Genomic DNA, 16,360 nt, shown 5'->3' on the forward strand with positions numbered 1-16,360 from the left:
CAACAGATATTTGCATTATTATTAGCTTTGCTCTTTTCTCCAAATTTTCCCAAAATATTTTTGTATGTCTCACAATCACAATATTTAGATCCCCAACAAGGACCAACTTTTCCTTTTTCATTGTGTCGTTGCTTTTTCTAAAGCCTCAAAAAATTCCTCCACTTCTACCTTAGTAGAACCTTCTGTGGGACCATAGGCACAAATAAATCTCATTGTCCAGTTCCCCATTCTCATATTTGCCCACATTACTCTACTTGAGACTGACTGCCATTCAAGAAGATTAGCCTCGTATTTTGTGTTGAATACTATGGCTACTCCTTCTTTTCCTTGATTGTCATTGCCTGAATATAACATTTTGTATTTATTGCTCAGAAAGATCTCACCAGTTTTGGTCTTTTTTGTTTCAGTCACCCCTATTATGTCGATCTGGTACTTATCTAATTCCTCAGCTAGCTCCATTTCTTTGCCATTCAGGCTTCTTATGTTGATAGTACTGATCTTTAACTCTGGTGATGTCAAGTTGGGGTTTGTTTTCAGATTTGTTCCAGTAGCTGACTTTTTGCTGTTCACCCTGGTTCCCTGGCGAAAACAACGGGGGCCTTGTTTGACTGGGTGACGCCACAGCTGGCATGAAATTTTGTCATGTTGTACCATTATTTTTTTATTTCGAGTTTAACCAATAAGAATGCAATTTGGCCGGCTAAATCCCAAATTGCCAGCCCATCCTCGTTCGTTCAGTTTCCAAGTAGATACCCAACAGGGTGCACCACGAGAAGGTGAGGATTGGACATTAGGTCAGAAGCCCTGGTCGGTTCTCCGCATTCCTTTAAAGGCTATGTGGAGGTCTCCTCTCAGTTATATAGCTTTGACCGTTAAGCTTAATGAAATTAGCCTGTGGATTTCAGCATTCAATAAATGACATGGTGGTAACTTGCTTTAAAAAGAGAAGCCGCTACTTCAAATCATAGTTTATTAGCATCTTCACTAGAAAGTCCAGACAGATTATGTTCGATATAATGCAAAAAATCAAGATAAGGAATGCGTTTAGGTATTACGGCAAAATCAAGGCCTTTAGCTAATGCACTAGTTTCAGCATTAGATGAAGGGCATCCAGAAATATTAACAATCCATTTATTCGTAGGAGTGTTGTCAGAGGTAACGTTTTTCTTTTGCTTATGGTATAACGATTCATATTTTTGCAAGAATAATTTGATAAAAGATGATAGTTTTCATAATACAGCATTATGCATACAACAAGTAACTGTATGTACATATGCGCACATGTGCTATTTGTAATAGCATATATGAATTATGAAGATTGAATAACTAATTAAAAAAAACATTATTATTATTATTATTAATAATTTACTTGCTTTAATTCTATTTACTGTAACAAAACAGAAATATTTAGCAATGAAACTTATTATAGTGGTGTTATGCATATTTGTGTGTGCATGTAATTTCTTTGAAAGGGAATTAAATATTTATTGTATTAAATACCTATTTTATCCATTTCAGCCAGTTGGGAGGTTAAAGAATATATTAACTGATTATTGTACTATAATTAGTACACTCCTGGATGCATTTGTAATTGGTTGTGATATCTGAATTCAGTACTTCTTTTGTTGTTTTTTCTTTACAGAAATTTAACTATTATTCTGCTTATTTGTACAGACAGAAAAATCATATTTTGGTGAAATATGTTTCTCGTTCAAATGGAAAACTGATTTCAACAATTCTAGCTCAAAATTTTAATAAGATCTGTTATTCTGTGCAAACAAATCAGATATAGTAATCTGAAACCACTCAGATATTGTTCAAGAATTTTTGGACAATAAATCTAAAATTATAAAGAATCAACTTATAATAAAATATCAAAAGATGAGAACTATAATATCATTGAAGAATCACTTTCTTCATTGTCATCTGAAGATTATCACTGTTAATTTCCTGATATGTACTCTCAAGCGGCATTCAGGCTACTATGACAACACTACATGATTGCTTACATTATTATTATTGTCAGTACTTCAACAATACTGTGGTATTGATATGTCTAGCATTTCTAAGATAATTCTGACCAAAGAAATCCACACAGAACTTAGTGTCTTCTTTCGGATCTCTTTCCTACCATCTCAGCATGAAACACGTTTTGCTAACCTTTCCTCACCCACTAAATTTAAGTAGACATGCCACCTTAGATTAGCTCTGCTCACACATTCTTGAATGCAAAGCATGTTAAGTTCCTTCCTAATGTTTTCATTTTTAATATGATTTTGCCATCTGTTTTGGCTCATAATTTTTCTATAAACTCTCATATCTCTGGTCTCTAATCTTTGAACAAGTGCTTTATTTCTAGCCCAACTCTCAGATCCATAACTTAAAACTGGTTTGAACACTGACCTGTATACTGATAGTTTGGTGTTTTGGCTAATTTCTTTCTTTTTTTCATATAAATTTGTTCAACTGGCTTCTCACCAGCTTTACTTTTCTGATGTCTAATTCCAAATTTAATTTTTCATCACTACTAAAAACATTGCCTAAATAGCTGAAAAACTTTACTTGTTCTCTACTGAAAATGCAGCTGAAGTTTTCTACGTTCTGCCTATTTTCATAGTTTGGGTCTTTTTATTGCTGATATTCATGTGATTTGTTATAGCTGCTATGCAATTCAGTTAAAGAATCCTGGAGACTTGCACTGGATGTATTTAGGAGTACAATATAGCTCTTTGCTTCATCTGCATGAAGCAAAGAGCTAAGTTTGCTCTTTTTTTTTTTTTTTTTTCTGGGCACCTTGGAGAAAGTTATTCGTTTGGTTATAAATTACATTAAAAATGCCAAAAAAACTATATTCTAGTTTAATACTTTATCCAAGTGTAAGCAAACAAAGTTTTCAAGAGAAGTTTCACGACAAGGCTACTTGTATATAGGCTAATAACTTCATATTAATTGCCTAATATCCCATAATGTAAAAGCACACATCCTTTTGGGTGTGTATAATGCATTATGGGAATAGCCACTATCCAAACTAGTTTTCACCTCTATTGAGATATCATCTACTCATTTTTATTAAGGCAATCAATGTGAAGTCATTAGCCTCTATATACAAGATGCCTACTTGTGAAGAAATTTCACATGCAAGCTGTCTATTTACTTACACCTGGATAAATGATGAAACAAGAATATAATTTCTTGGCTTTCAAAGTTCATTCTGGGCACTTTTCTCTTATATGCTTTTTTTTCTGGATCTACAAGACTTAAATACAGATCCTTGTCATATTCCCATAATTTCTCAACTAACTGTCATAAAGTGAAAATCTGATCTTGATAACCTCTATTCAGCCTGATCCCAGCTTGTTCTCCTCCAAGTTTCTCAACCTCTTTTCAAATAGGCTTGTATCAATCTTACCTGGAACACTTGGGGAATACCTCTGCAATTCTCACATTCAGCTTCATTCCTTGTTTTTAGATATGGGAATTATGAGAGAGCTTTGCTCCAATCATCTGGAATTTGACCTTCTGACCAAGCCCTCTGAATAATGCAATGAAACTATTGCAGAGCTTTTATGCCTCCATTTCTGTTCAAATATCACATTTCAAGTTTTTGACACCTTTTTTTCTACCTCAAGTATTGGTATGTACTCCTTTTTGCATTCCTCTTGAAAATTTTCTACTACAGTTCTACCACTGCTTGGTTCATTTAGCAGTCTTTCAAAGTAATTACTCCAGACAGCTAGGATATCCTTATTTTCAGTTTGGCATGCACCTTTATCATCTTTGCTTCCTTTTACAGTTCTCTTTCCTCCATTTCTAAGCTTTTTCAATAGCTTGCAGATCACTTTGCCACCTTCTTGATATTTATTTTCTATATTCTTATGTCTTCCCATGACTTTTGTTGTTTAGCTACTTTTACATGTGGCTTAGCACTTTTGCAAATATTTTTGTATTCTTTTAGTGCATCTGCCAACTTATTTGCTATGAAGTTTTGCTATGCTTTATTCTTGCCCAGGACTGCTTCTTTAACATCTTGTGTCCACAATGGTGTGCTTATTTTTTTTATCCTTGTAGACAACTTCACCACACACCTCCATAGTTGAAGAACATAAGTTTTTAAATTTAACAGTCTGGAAGCACTGCCATAGAAGATTGTGAGAAGAGCAAATGGCTCTACCAGAACTTCCTGATAATGGAGTAGTGACACAAAGGTAAATGAAATGATAGTATAATATGAGACTACTACTATGGTTTTTTGTTTTGTTTTGTTTTTCCCTTAAAGGAAGAACCATGGGTGTGCTTAATGGTCTCCCAATGCTCAAACTGTTCATAAGCATTTTTAAACTTTTGTTTTTTAACAATTCTTTTTAGTTTCTTATTGTACAAAATTAAAAAAAAAAATTTTATTAATTTAAAATACAATAAAATATGCAAGTACTTAAATTTTGTTTGTTAATATTCACAAACTGCAAAATTTTTCTAATTGGAAACTGTTTATCACTAAACTCCACTTTGCCAATGCTTTGGAATGCACTTTGCAACAAAGAACCTTAATGTGCAGGAGGGGGGAGGGGGTCCCTTTTTACATTCAACACCTAAAACACAAAGAATCCATTTATTTATAATCCAGTTACAAAATTCTTGTTGGCCAGTGAATCAGTTCATAAAATTATTTGAACTATATCATCATTTATATTTCTTCATGTAACACAGAATAACCAGTTATGCTAGTCTGAAGTTTCTAAAATACTACTAGTATTTTCGAAATCTAAGTTCTAAATAATATAAGAGCCCTGATACTTTAAGAGTATATGCAATGTGATACTCCTACATGATTTATTTACCTTTTGTCTGTCCTTTGCTGTAAATACATATGTTGAAGCTACTGTTATTGGTGCAGTAGACTCACCAGATTTTCCACTAAATACAACAACATCAGATGGAGAGTAGCATTTTCCTTTCAGCTTGTTCCTATATTTATCTACCTATTGTAATCAAAAACAAAAAAAATATTAATGTTACATTTAACTAGAATATAATAAACATTTTCAGCTTTGCATATTTATTTCACACATCTTGAATGGATCATGCAAGTTAAGGATGCTTTTTGTTAATCACAAACTGATGAGATGAATAAAAGGTAGTAGAAAATTCACACCCAAATTCAGGTTGCTTGGTACAAGAAAAATACAATTCACGTAACTAAAGATTTTATGTTGGGATGGAGGGGAGAAGTAGAAGGAATAACTGGCATACAAAACTAAAATCTTTCAACCTATTCAAATATTATTATTACACAAGTATCTTCATAGAGTAAGACTAATCAAACAATAGCTATCATACCTCTCATTAAACTCACTCACCGCCAGAGCACTCAAACCTATCTCTGGCAATCCATTCCAGTCGTTCACCATCTCCAAGCAAAACTTTAGTCTGCACATCCTTACTAACCACACTCCTACACAAATTCCAGGAGAGACACCTAGTTCTCCCTCTACTTGTCATGTATTGAAAAATTTTTGTATCAATTGTACAGAACCCCTTTAGTTTAATGTTCTTGTCTTTTCTGCTTAACTACACTTTGCAACCCACATACCCAGCCTAGTTACTTGTCACTGGATGTTCTGCACTACCACCTCATCCCCAAGAAACCCAGATGACCAAATATGTGCATAGTAGTCAAGATGCAACCGTATCACACATCATAAAGAGGGATAATAACCTCTCTATCATTACTTATTAGTGTCTTTTTCAACATCCAAGTAATCCTTTGAGCTATTTTTGCCAACTATTGTAATATACCCTCTGAACTCAGTTCAGTTATGTCCACCATCACACCCAGGTTCACTAGCATCATGTCCTGCATTGTACCATCAATGTAATACACAGTATTTATTCTTTTCACCCAGAAGTACATAACCTTACATCTTATAGTATTAAACTAACAACCACTATCCTTTGCCAACACCATCAGTTTATCTAAATCATTCTGCAGGATGTCTATATTATCTCTATTAACTGCTGTTTCTGCCCAGTTTTGCATCATCAGAACACAACTGAATATCTCTCACCTTAAATTATTCATCATATCATTACTATATGGTATAGTGCAAAAAAAAAAAAAAAAAAAACAGTACTGAATAGAGTCTACATCATTACATATAGCTGTAGCAATGGTGTTGAAACTGGAAGAAAAGACATTTATTGCTGAGCATTATTTTCATTCATACAGAGTTGGTAGACCATTCGGTAATTCTATCATTTAGTAATTTTAAGACCATTTTTAGACCATTTAGTAATTCTATCCTTCTAGGATAAAATTCTAGGATTTCCTTTCGTTTGGTAGGTTAATTTTTTCTCTTATTCTGGATAAGTATTCCTTATCATTTTCCATGTCTGTATTTGGACTGTTCATGAGCATGATCACTATTTTCTTTATATTCTCTCTACTATATATATATATATTCTTTCAGCTCCTGCTTTATATTGCTACTCATCCATTTAGCTTCTACTTGGTTTATCCTCCTGACCCTGAGTATACAGTCTGATACTAGATGTTTAACAGGGACATGCATAGTACAATATTAAAATAGAACATGTCAATATTTTAAATAAACAGCTTCACACATGTAAAAGAAAACTAAAATTTATTAAATATTCCTATACATTTTGCTCAATATATCATGAGCATCGTTTAGAGAGAAAGCAGAACTGGCTACAACATTTAAATTACGAACACGAGTCATACAGCACATACATACGTCCACGTGTCTCAGTCACAGTCGTACAAGTAGGAGGAAACACTATTAGAGTTTCAGAGAAGAGGTATAATTATATTCCACATGTTTAACAACTTTCCATAACAGAACTGCATGGTCACATTCTCTGATCAGAAGCTGAAAAGCTACTATGGTTCTGGATAATTCTTCTGTTGTTATTACCAGATCCAACACTCTTAAACCCCTAACCCTCTTCTTCACATGCTCTCAGGTATTATTGCTTAGTAATAAATTCCATTCCCATCTTGCAATGCACCTTTTCCTCCTTCCCACAGTTGAAATTCCTCAGAATAATTGCCCAGTGGTCATTCATTATGCTAATTTGCCAACATGGCATCAACATCCTTTTGTGCAACCGCTAGGTTGCAGCAGCAACCAACAATATATTTTTGTCCTACTAGCCAGTATCTCCACCATCTCATGTCAAACCTTCATAGATCATCCCTCCATCTTGTTCTCTAGTAATTTTTCCTTCTCTTGGTGTCCAACTGCTGCTTAATTTTTTCCACTTTTCACTTGGTAATCTACGAATATTGCCAGCCCATTTCATTTTTCCAATACTTTACAATATTTTCTACTCCAGTCATTTCTCTAATCCTAGTATTTCTTATTCTACCCATTATTGTTATGTAGCGTATTCTTCTCTCCAAGGCTATGTGGGCCACATGCGACCTGTCTTCCTGATTTTAGTTGTTGCCAGTGTCTCACTTTCATAAGTAAACACTGGAATAATGCACATAAATAACTTACTCTTTTTTTAAAGCATACAGGCAAATCACCTAACAGATAATCTTTATAAGGCAGAGTGAAAAGAAATGATCTGAATGAGTTGGTAATGACATTATGCAAGGGTAACTGTGGGCCAAGGACACAATTACCCTTGCATAATGTCATTACCAACTCATTCAGATCATTTCTGCACTCACACTCATTTGTCCAGGGGATGGCTACACATACTTGACTGCATCCCACCCTCTCCAAATACTTCTAGTTCCTCTGATTTTGCAATTCCAATTTCTCACTGAATAATACTTTCTCTAACATCTAATTTTAAAAACCATTCAAATTCAGTCTGAGAGGCATGAATCCTTTCGTCCATCAAATTCACGCCATACATTTTTAAACTGCAAACCATTCCTTTTACACAATTTTAACTGCAAACCATTCCTTCTACACAATCTTCTCAATGACTAAGTAACAATCATAGCCCTTCTGAATTCAGTGCTATCATACCAAGGCAGCAGACTCATAATCTTTACTTTCTCTCTCTTCTTTTTTTGCTTCTTTCAGCAACTCTTTCATATCCTCTCTCATTGAATATTTCTCACCTTTCAGATCATCTGTTCCTGCCAAAACAATCAACTCTCTGGCTTGCTTCTCCTTTCTGCAAACTAACCACTTCACTAATATCCTTGATCATCCTGATCTTGACCTTGAAACATGCTTCTGCCACATTCTCACCAACTATGCTTCCTATCGTAGAATCTCTCCTTACTCAATTTTGCACTTTTTTTACTTTTTTTTCACATACTTTTACTTTCATTCTCTCTCTCTCTCTCTCCTGTTGTGCTACATGACAAACATTTCTCAATTTGCTCTTGTTCAAGCTCATGTTTTGTACTGTGAAGGATTCCACATAAGCATTATTTCCTTCTTTACTGCCACCTCATGATCCACATTACATTCTACCACTTCTTTCATGCTCTCATTCATTTTTCATCCACTCTTGCTTATTATTATTATTATTTTGACACCTCCAGGGAGTCCAAAGACTCATCGAGGGAGAGTGTGCCGACAGCATCGAACGATTGGTCCCCTTCCAACTACTAACCGCGCTCAAACTTACTTAACTGAGCCATTAGTAGCAGAGGCTCTACCAATCGACCAACCTTCGCCGGCAATCGACCAACCTTTGCCGGCATCCATTATTCCATCCATTACTCTCTCTACAACACTTTCAGTATTATGCCTTATTTCATCAATATTAGATATTTTATTCTCCTGCTTTCGACATGTCTCACATTTTTTGCATTCACTCACAAAACCTTTCTGGCACACTTGCTCTTCACTCTCATTTTCATACCATAAGCAATTCATTCTTAGCAATGAGTATATTGAGCACACTACATCACACAGAATGCTTTATATTACTCATTGAATAAGGAAGCCTTGGCTGCCATTTTTCTCATATATCAATGGCACATAAAAATGCTTTTTAAGCAATATAATGTAATAGGATTCACAAACAAACACACTCAATCACACAGTCATAAAGTTAGCAAAAGACTACATATCTGTATGACTGCTATGCTACTTCTTCCTGCACTTGCAATAATGCAAAATATATGATTAAAAATAATGAACTCTACTAAATATAAGCAGTCATTTCCTTCAGATGAAAACTATCACCATCATCTAATTCCTGATATGCACCCTCAAAGGGGAGGAGGAGTGTCACAGGATACTATGATAGTACTACATGAAAATTTACATTGTTATTTACTTCCAGTTGAGCATTTCCTTCCAAATTATTCTGTTATCTATCAGGACACCAGATGAGAGAGAATATCCCAGATAACATTTGCATATAAGAATACTTGAGAAGAGGCTAAAAAAAATTGTGGAAAAGAATCCTGGAGAAAAAACAAGCTGAGTTCAGTTGAGAATTCATTACAAATCAGTTGAGAATTCATTAGCATATAGCAAAGATCTCTATTTAAGTTTAGTAGATAAAAGGCATACACAATGTGTGTGTAGAGAAGGCTATGTGATGTACTATGCATCCTTGGCCCCTCATAAGAACAAGTTATCCACTTTCAGTTCCAAATACTACAGGTCAAGGAAAAAACATGCAAATATCATCAGTCTTCCTAGCATGCTGGGCTTGTACCATCACTCTGTTCAGCTTCTATGGCTTGGTACATCAATTCATTTAGTTAGAAAAAGAAACTCTTCTTCTTCTTCTTCTTTCACTCTGCCTTATCCCATGTTAAACGGGGTCGGCACACCAATCTTTAACCTTCCTCTTCCAAGTTCTCCGGTCCAGAGCATCCTTTCTCCCTAAGATCCTCTGTCATCTTATCCCTCCACCTGAGCTTGGGCCTGCCTCTTTTCCTCCTTCCCTCCAACTCCATATACTCCACTCGTTTACCAACATACTCCTCACCCTTCCTCTCAACATGTCCAAACCATCTCAGCCTACTTTCTTGTATCTTCTTGCCAATTGGTCCCACCTTAACCGTCCCTCTGATGTAGTCATTCCTTATCCTGTCCTTCTTTGTCACACCACTCATCCATCTTAACATCCACATCTCCGCTACCTCCATTTTCCTCTCCTGTGCCTTGGTTATAGGCCACGTCTCTGCACCATGGAGCATCGCCGGCCTCACCACCATCTTATAGAGCTTTCCTTTCCTCTTACAACTCACTCTCTTGTCGCACAGGACCCCGCTCATCTTCCTCCAATTCATCCAACTGCATTATTCAGTGCTGTATTTTCTCATCCAGGTCACCATTCCTCTCGACAACCGACCCAAGGTACTTGAATTTCTTCCCTGAAATTAGCCTTTCACCCTGGAGTCGTATGACGATATCCTCGTCACTCCCCGTTGACATATATTCAGTCTTCACCCGGTTAATTCTCATGCCGCTCTCCTCCAATGCCTTTCTCCACTCTTCCAGGGTATTTTCAAGCTTCTCTTGGAATGATTTGCATAGAACAATGTCATCGGCAAACAGCATGCTCCATGGTGCCTCCTTCTTGACATTCTCCACTAGTACATCCATGACCAGGTCAAAGAGGTAGGAGCTCAGAGCTGACCCTTGGTGTAGCCCTACGACAATAGGGAACCCTTCTGTCATGCCGACACTAGACCTGACCTGAGTTTCTGTTCCCTCATACATCTCCTTCACCAACCTCACATACTTCTCCGACACCCCCTTCTTACTCATACACCTCCATTCCTCCTGCCTGGCCACTCTGTCGTATGATTTCCAAGTCTATAAACACCATGTGCAGATCCACTTGCATCTCTCTATATTTCTCCATCAATCGCCTTAGCGCAAATATTGCATCCGTTGTCCCTCTTCCTGGCATAAATCCAAACTGCTCCTCACCAATTTTCGTTTCCTGCCGTAACCTTACTTCAATTACTCTTTCCCATATTTTTAATGTGTGTGACATCAGCTTGATTCCTCTATAGTTGCCACAGTCCTGAACATCTCCTCTTCCTTTGTAGATTGGGACGAGAATACTTTTCCTCCATTCCTCTGGTATCTTTTCCTGTTGGGCTATTTTACACATCAGATCCCATAACATATCCATGCCCTCACTGCCCAAACTTTTCCACACTTCCCCAGGTATCTGGTCTGCTCCCACGGCCTTTCCATTCTTCATTTTTCTCAGTACCCAAACCACTTCCTCTCTACTTATGTCTTGCACCGGTCTCTCATTTACCTCTCCATCCTCGCACCTCTCTCTTGGATTCTCCTCATTTAGTAGTTTTCGGAAATATTCTTTCCATCTTCCTCTGATTTTGTCCTCGTCTTATAATACTACTCCTGAGGCATCCTTTATCTGCTTGACTGATGTTATGTCTTTCGAGGCCTTATCTCTGGCTTTCGCTATTCTCAACAACTGAGCTTCGCCACCGTTTCTCTCCAGTTCTTCATAAACCTCATCAATTGCCCTCGCTTTCGCCCTTGCCACAGCTCTCTTTGCTAATCTATATGCCTCCTTGTTGGCTCTAGTTCCAGTCATGTCACATTTTTTCTTTGCCTCTTTCTTTTCTTTGATCTCCAACTGCACCTCCTCATTACACCACCTTGCCTCCTTATCCTCAGGTGGCCCCTTTCCTGATGTTATACCAAGCACCTCTTCTCCAATTTTTCTAATATTCCAACTATTAACGTCCCACCATTCTTCCACATCCTCTGGTAACTTCATTTCTTTCAATACCATGACAAATTTAAGACTGAATGGTGTAGTCTGTCTACCCTGTAAGGAATGAAATTATTAAGTTTTTGTCTCTTATTATTACTTTAACACTACTACCAGCTAATATCTTAGAAATTAACATCTTTATAGATTGGTGTTTTGGTCTATGGTCTCCCACAGAGGTGATAGAGAGAAGAAGGCAAGCAGTGTAAATCAATATGAGGTGGAGTGTCCAGAAAAGGCTGATCAAGGTATCAGTTGCCTCTGTGGTCCTATTAAGGTTATTCTAAACTTGTCCATCTTGAGGATTCAAATAAGGCTGTTGAAAGAGAGAGAAAGAGAGAGAGAGAAAATGGATAGCACTAAGCTAAAAACATGAAAATGATGAACCAAGGACTATTTCTCTCTTCCCCTGCAACCCCAGTTCCTTCTCGCACCCCTCCTTTTCTACCCCCCCTTTCTATCTCTTCACAATCTCTTAGAACTCTCTTGCCCTCTTTATTCAAACAGGCTGATGTGACTTCTTGCTCTTTCACTTGGAGTGAGAAGGGAGAGCAGAGATGACAGCGAGTAGAAAAGCCTAGACCTGAAACATCTCGCATAGTAATGAGTTAGAATGATGATTGTCTGTGAAAGTTGTGAGCCACAGATTTGTAGCTCCAAGGCTTGTTTTATCATTAGGCATTTTATAATAGCCTAGGTGTGCTAAGACTAATTTTTTTTTCTTTCGAGTATATATATATACACGTGTGCTTGTGCGAGTATGGCAAAATATATATATAGAGACATAGATATATATATCTATATATACATATAGATATATATAGATATATATATATATATATGTAGAAAGTATTTTTATTGCTTGGTATCCTTAACATATATATATATATATAGGAGCACCAAAATTTTCTTTGCCTAGGGTCATCAGATACTCTCGGACCGGCCTTGTGTAGAAAAGCTCTTTCACTTGCTCTTTTCTCTTCACTTTTCTTACAGAGAAAGGCTCACAACTTTCCTTGTAAGAAAAGACCAATCTGGGAGCAAAACTAATAGCCAAGAGTAAGATCTTAACTGACGTGTGACAAGTGAACAGGAAAGGTACAAGGGAGTGTAAAACTACAGTATGAAGATTTAGTCATACTCTAGGTGAAGCCCAGTCATGATTCAAGAAAGTTGAAAAGCTATCAAGAACAGTCTACGTAGTTTTGGCAGGAAACAAACTTTCTTGTGATAGAAGGAAAAAACTTCATAGAGACTGTTTAAGGATTAAAGCTGCTCACACTGAAATGAAGAAGTTCCCTCTCTCAAACACAATAACCACAATTTTAGATGGAAATAATCCATGCATCTAGTGTGGTTCCACCTTTATTCCAGCATATCCATGCTGTAATGTATATGATACTGGCCCATTAGTTTCTTTAGTAGCCATCTTGATTATCAGATCGACTGTCACTGTAATGCCATGCTTGAGTTCAAGTAACCCTTATTTTATTTAATAATAGATCCCAAAGTGCAAAAGTAGTGATCCTGGAAATTTGTATATGCCAAAGAGAAGCTATAAGTTGTCTCCTTTAAGTGAAAAGATGAACATTCTCTACTTCATAAGGAAAGAAAAAATTTATGAAATTGTGAAGAAGGGAAAAGAAATTCTTGCTAGTGTTGCTGCTGCAGATCAAACTGTAAAAGTTAAGGCCATGGTGCATGATATGTGTTGCACTAGAAAGCACTGAGCTTTTACGAAGCCTTCTGAAAGGGATCCCGATTCCTTGTTGAAGTATGATTATACATATTCAGGAATAGGTCTGAACTGAAAAATATAAAAATTGCCAGAGAGGCTGCATTTGCCAATTGCAGAAGATGCTGCCACATTTCCAGCAGAGCAGAAGTAGTTGATAAAAGAGAAATGATGCCATCCAAAGCAAGTTTTCAATTGCGATGAAACTGGGCTCTTCTGGAAGAAGATACCCAATAGAACCTACATTCAAAAAGTGCAAAGGAGGCATTGGGGCATAAAACATGGAGGACAAATCAATTCTGGTACTATGTGGCAATGCTGCAGGGCATATAATAAAGCCACGCATAGTGTACAGAGTGAAGAACCCACACAGTATCAAAAATAAAAACTATCTGCCCATATTCTGCCAACATAATCAGAAATCTTCAGTGACAGCCATTTTGTTTATGGAATGGTTCCACTAATGCTTCATCTGAGAAGTGAAAAAAAACTTGGAAGAAGGAGGTTTGGAATTTAAATTCCTATTAATAACAGACAATGCACTGGCCATTCAGAATCTGCTTGTTATGAAAATGTTGAGGTTATATTTTTACCTCCCAAATACAACTTCATTGCTTCAGCCCCTCAACCAGGGCATCATTGTCAAGGCCACATATACCTTCCTATTATTTGATTGCATTCGATCAGTAAATGATGCATACCCTAATGTGGACATAATGTTGTGCTTGAAATCATCCACTATTGCTAATGCAATAACATTCATCAAAGCTGCAAGGGATGAATTAAAACCAGAAAGTGTAAATGCCTGCAGGAAGAACTTATGGAGAGAAGTTGTGAATGATTTTAAAGGCTTTCCAGGAATTGGTATGGTTTATAATTTATTTTATTATTATTATTACGTAACACCTCTAGGGAGTCCAAAGACTCATCAAGGGAGGGCACCTACTCTACAACTCTATCTCCACCAACTGCAACTACCTTCATCATCTACACCAGTGGTTCTCAAACTTTTTTGTCTGGCGGCATGCTAAAATCAATAAATAAATTTCACGGCACTCCTAGTATTATTTGCTTTTTATAGAGAGTAAAGTGCCGATTAATTGATTCTGAAAGACTCGCATATATAACCCATAAATAAATTGATATTACAGATACTAAAGATATGAAGGAAAGCGTGTTTAAAAGAAAACAGATTTCATTTAAACTAAATTGGTTTATTTTCAAACAACCCAAAAACATACAAAACAAAAGCTATTATAAAGGTTCAGATAATAAAATATGAACTTAATGTGAAATATGTGCCTGGTGTTATTTGCATATTTCTTTGATATTAGGCCTTGTTTTTGAGAGACATATTCTCATCTCATTTTCAAAGGCCTTTAGTCTTTCTCTCTTCTTTGTTTTAATATTTACGAGTGCAGAAAAACCCAGTTCACACAAATAAGATGTAGAAAATTGCAATAAGATGTTAAGTGCTTTGAATCCTATATTGGGGTACTCCTTCATAGTTGTTATCCAAAATGAATTCAGACACATTTCTGAATACTTCAATCTCAACGTACGATCGTTACTTATATCAATTAATTCTTCTGCTTCTATAAGACTTAACTCACTCATTGCTGATGTTGACTCTACAAATGGATTTAGAATCCAATCGTATAAATTGACTGAAATGCCTGGAAAATAATGGTCAGTTTTTTCTTCTAACGATGTTAAATGACTGTAAATAAGCTTCTGCAGATCAGTGTTCTTACATTTTCTGGAGGCAACTTTTAGGAACATTTCTACATTGTTGGTGCTTAATTTTATCTTCTGCATTTTTATTTTATCTTTAAAATATTCTCATTTCTTCCTTGCATGTTGGAGTTCAGCTTGTTCAGATGATCGAATTTGTCTGTTAAATAGGCTAGTTTGGAACACCAAAAATCATCTTGTAATAATTTATAGAATTCTTGTTTGTCTTCATTTTGGAAAAACAATATTTCTTTAAGTTCAAAAAAAAAAAAAAACGATCCAATACGCGACCTTTTGAAAGCCATCTTACTTCGGTATGAAGAAGATTCTTGTAATGAGATTGCAACTCTTCACATAGTCCTGCAAATATTCTAGATTTTAATGGTCTGGCCTTGATATAATTAACCATCTGAATGATTCTTCTAATACACTTTTTTTTAATTCCAAGCCTATTGTCTTTGCCACCAATCTTTCATGGTGAATGAAGCAATGGGTCATTATAATGTTCTCATTTTCTTTTCTAGAAAGGAAACAAACCTTTTTGTAATTCCAACCATAGAAGGTGTACCATCTGTACATATACCCACACAAGTTATCCAAGATAGACCATTTGTATTAAAATATGTGTTCATTATATCAGAAACATCTTTTCCCGTTGTAGTTTTTTCGAATTCCTTGCAGCATAGAAATTCTTCGATAATTTTATCATCTTCGAGTAAAAACAAGTAAGTGTGCTTTACCACCGATATCACTTGACGCATCTAACTGCAAGCTGAAAAATTTTAATTCGATTATTTTGGTTATAACTGACTTTTCAATATCGACTGACAGATCATTAATATGTCTACTCATAGTATTATTTGATAATGGAATCTTCTTTATTTCTTCTTCTTCTGCCTCAGTACCAAAAATTGTTCTCACAATTGCTGAACAGGCCGGACGAATCAAGGTTTTGCCGATAGTGTGAGGCTTCATTTCCTTTGCAATTATTTCGGCGACTAAATAACTCGCTTCTTGAACTCAGTTGGAAATTGTAAACTTTCTTACAAAACTTTTACTTTGTTTTTCTTGTAATCTTATTAACTCTTTGAAATATTAAGGATTTTTATTCGACAAGTTGTCATGTTTTGTGGAGAAATGTCGCAATAATTTGCTAGGAACCATATCCTCATTTGATAG

The 16,360-nt window shown here is 36.0% G+C and overlaps 1 protein-coding gene across 2 annotated transcripts in view; it reads right to left on the minus strand.

Moving 5' to 3' along the window:
* The window catches only part of LOC150108495 (protection of telomeres protein 1-like), a 492,786-nt gene that overhangs the window by 260,836 nt on the left and 215,590 nt on the right, over window positions 1–16,360 (minus strand). For both annotated transcript variants that reach the window (XM_090415908.1, XM_090415909.1), the window contains exon 8: window positions 4,839–4,979. In XM_090415908.1, coding sequence (XP_090272034.1) covers window positions 4,839–4,979 — 141 coding nt within the window. The remainder of the gene's footprint in view (window positions 1–4,838; window positions 4,980–16,360) is intronic.

This window comes from Typopeltis vanoorti, chromosome 3 (assembly GCF_054136105.1).
Source record: "Typopeltis vanoorti isolate ZY-2024b chromosome 3, IOZ_Tvanoo_1.0, whole genome shotgun sequence".
In the NCBI taxonomy this organism is placed as follows: domain Eukaryota; kingdom Metazoa; phylum Arthropoda; class Arachnida; order Uropygi; family Thelyphonidae; genus Typopeltis; species Typopeltis vanoorti.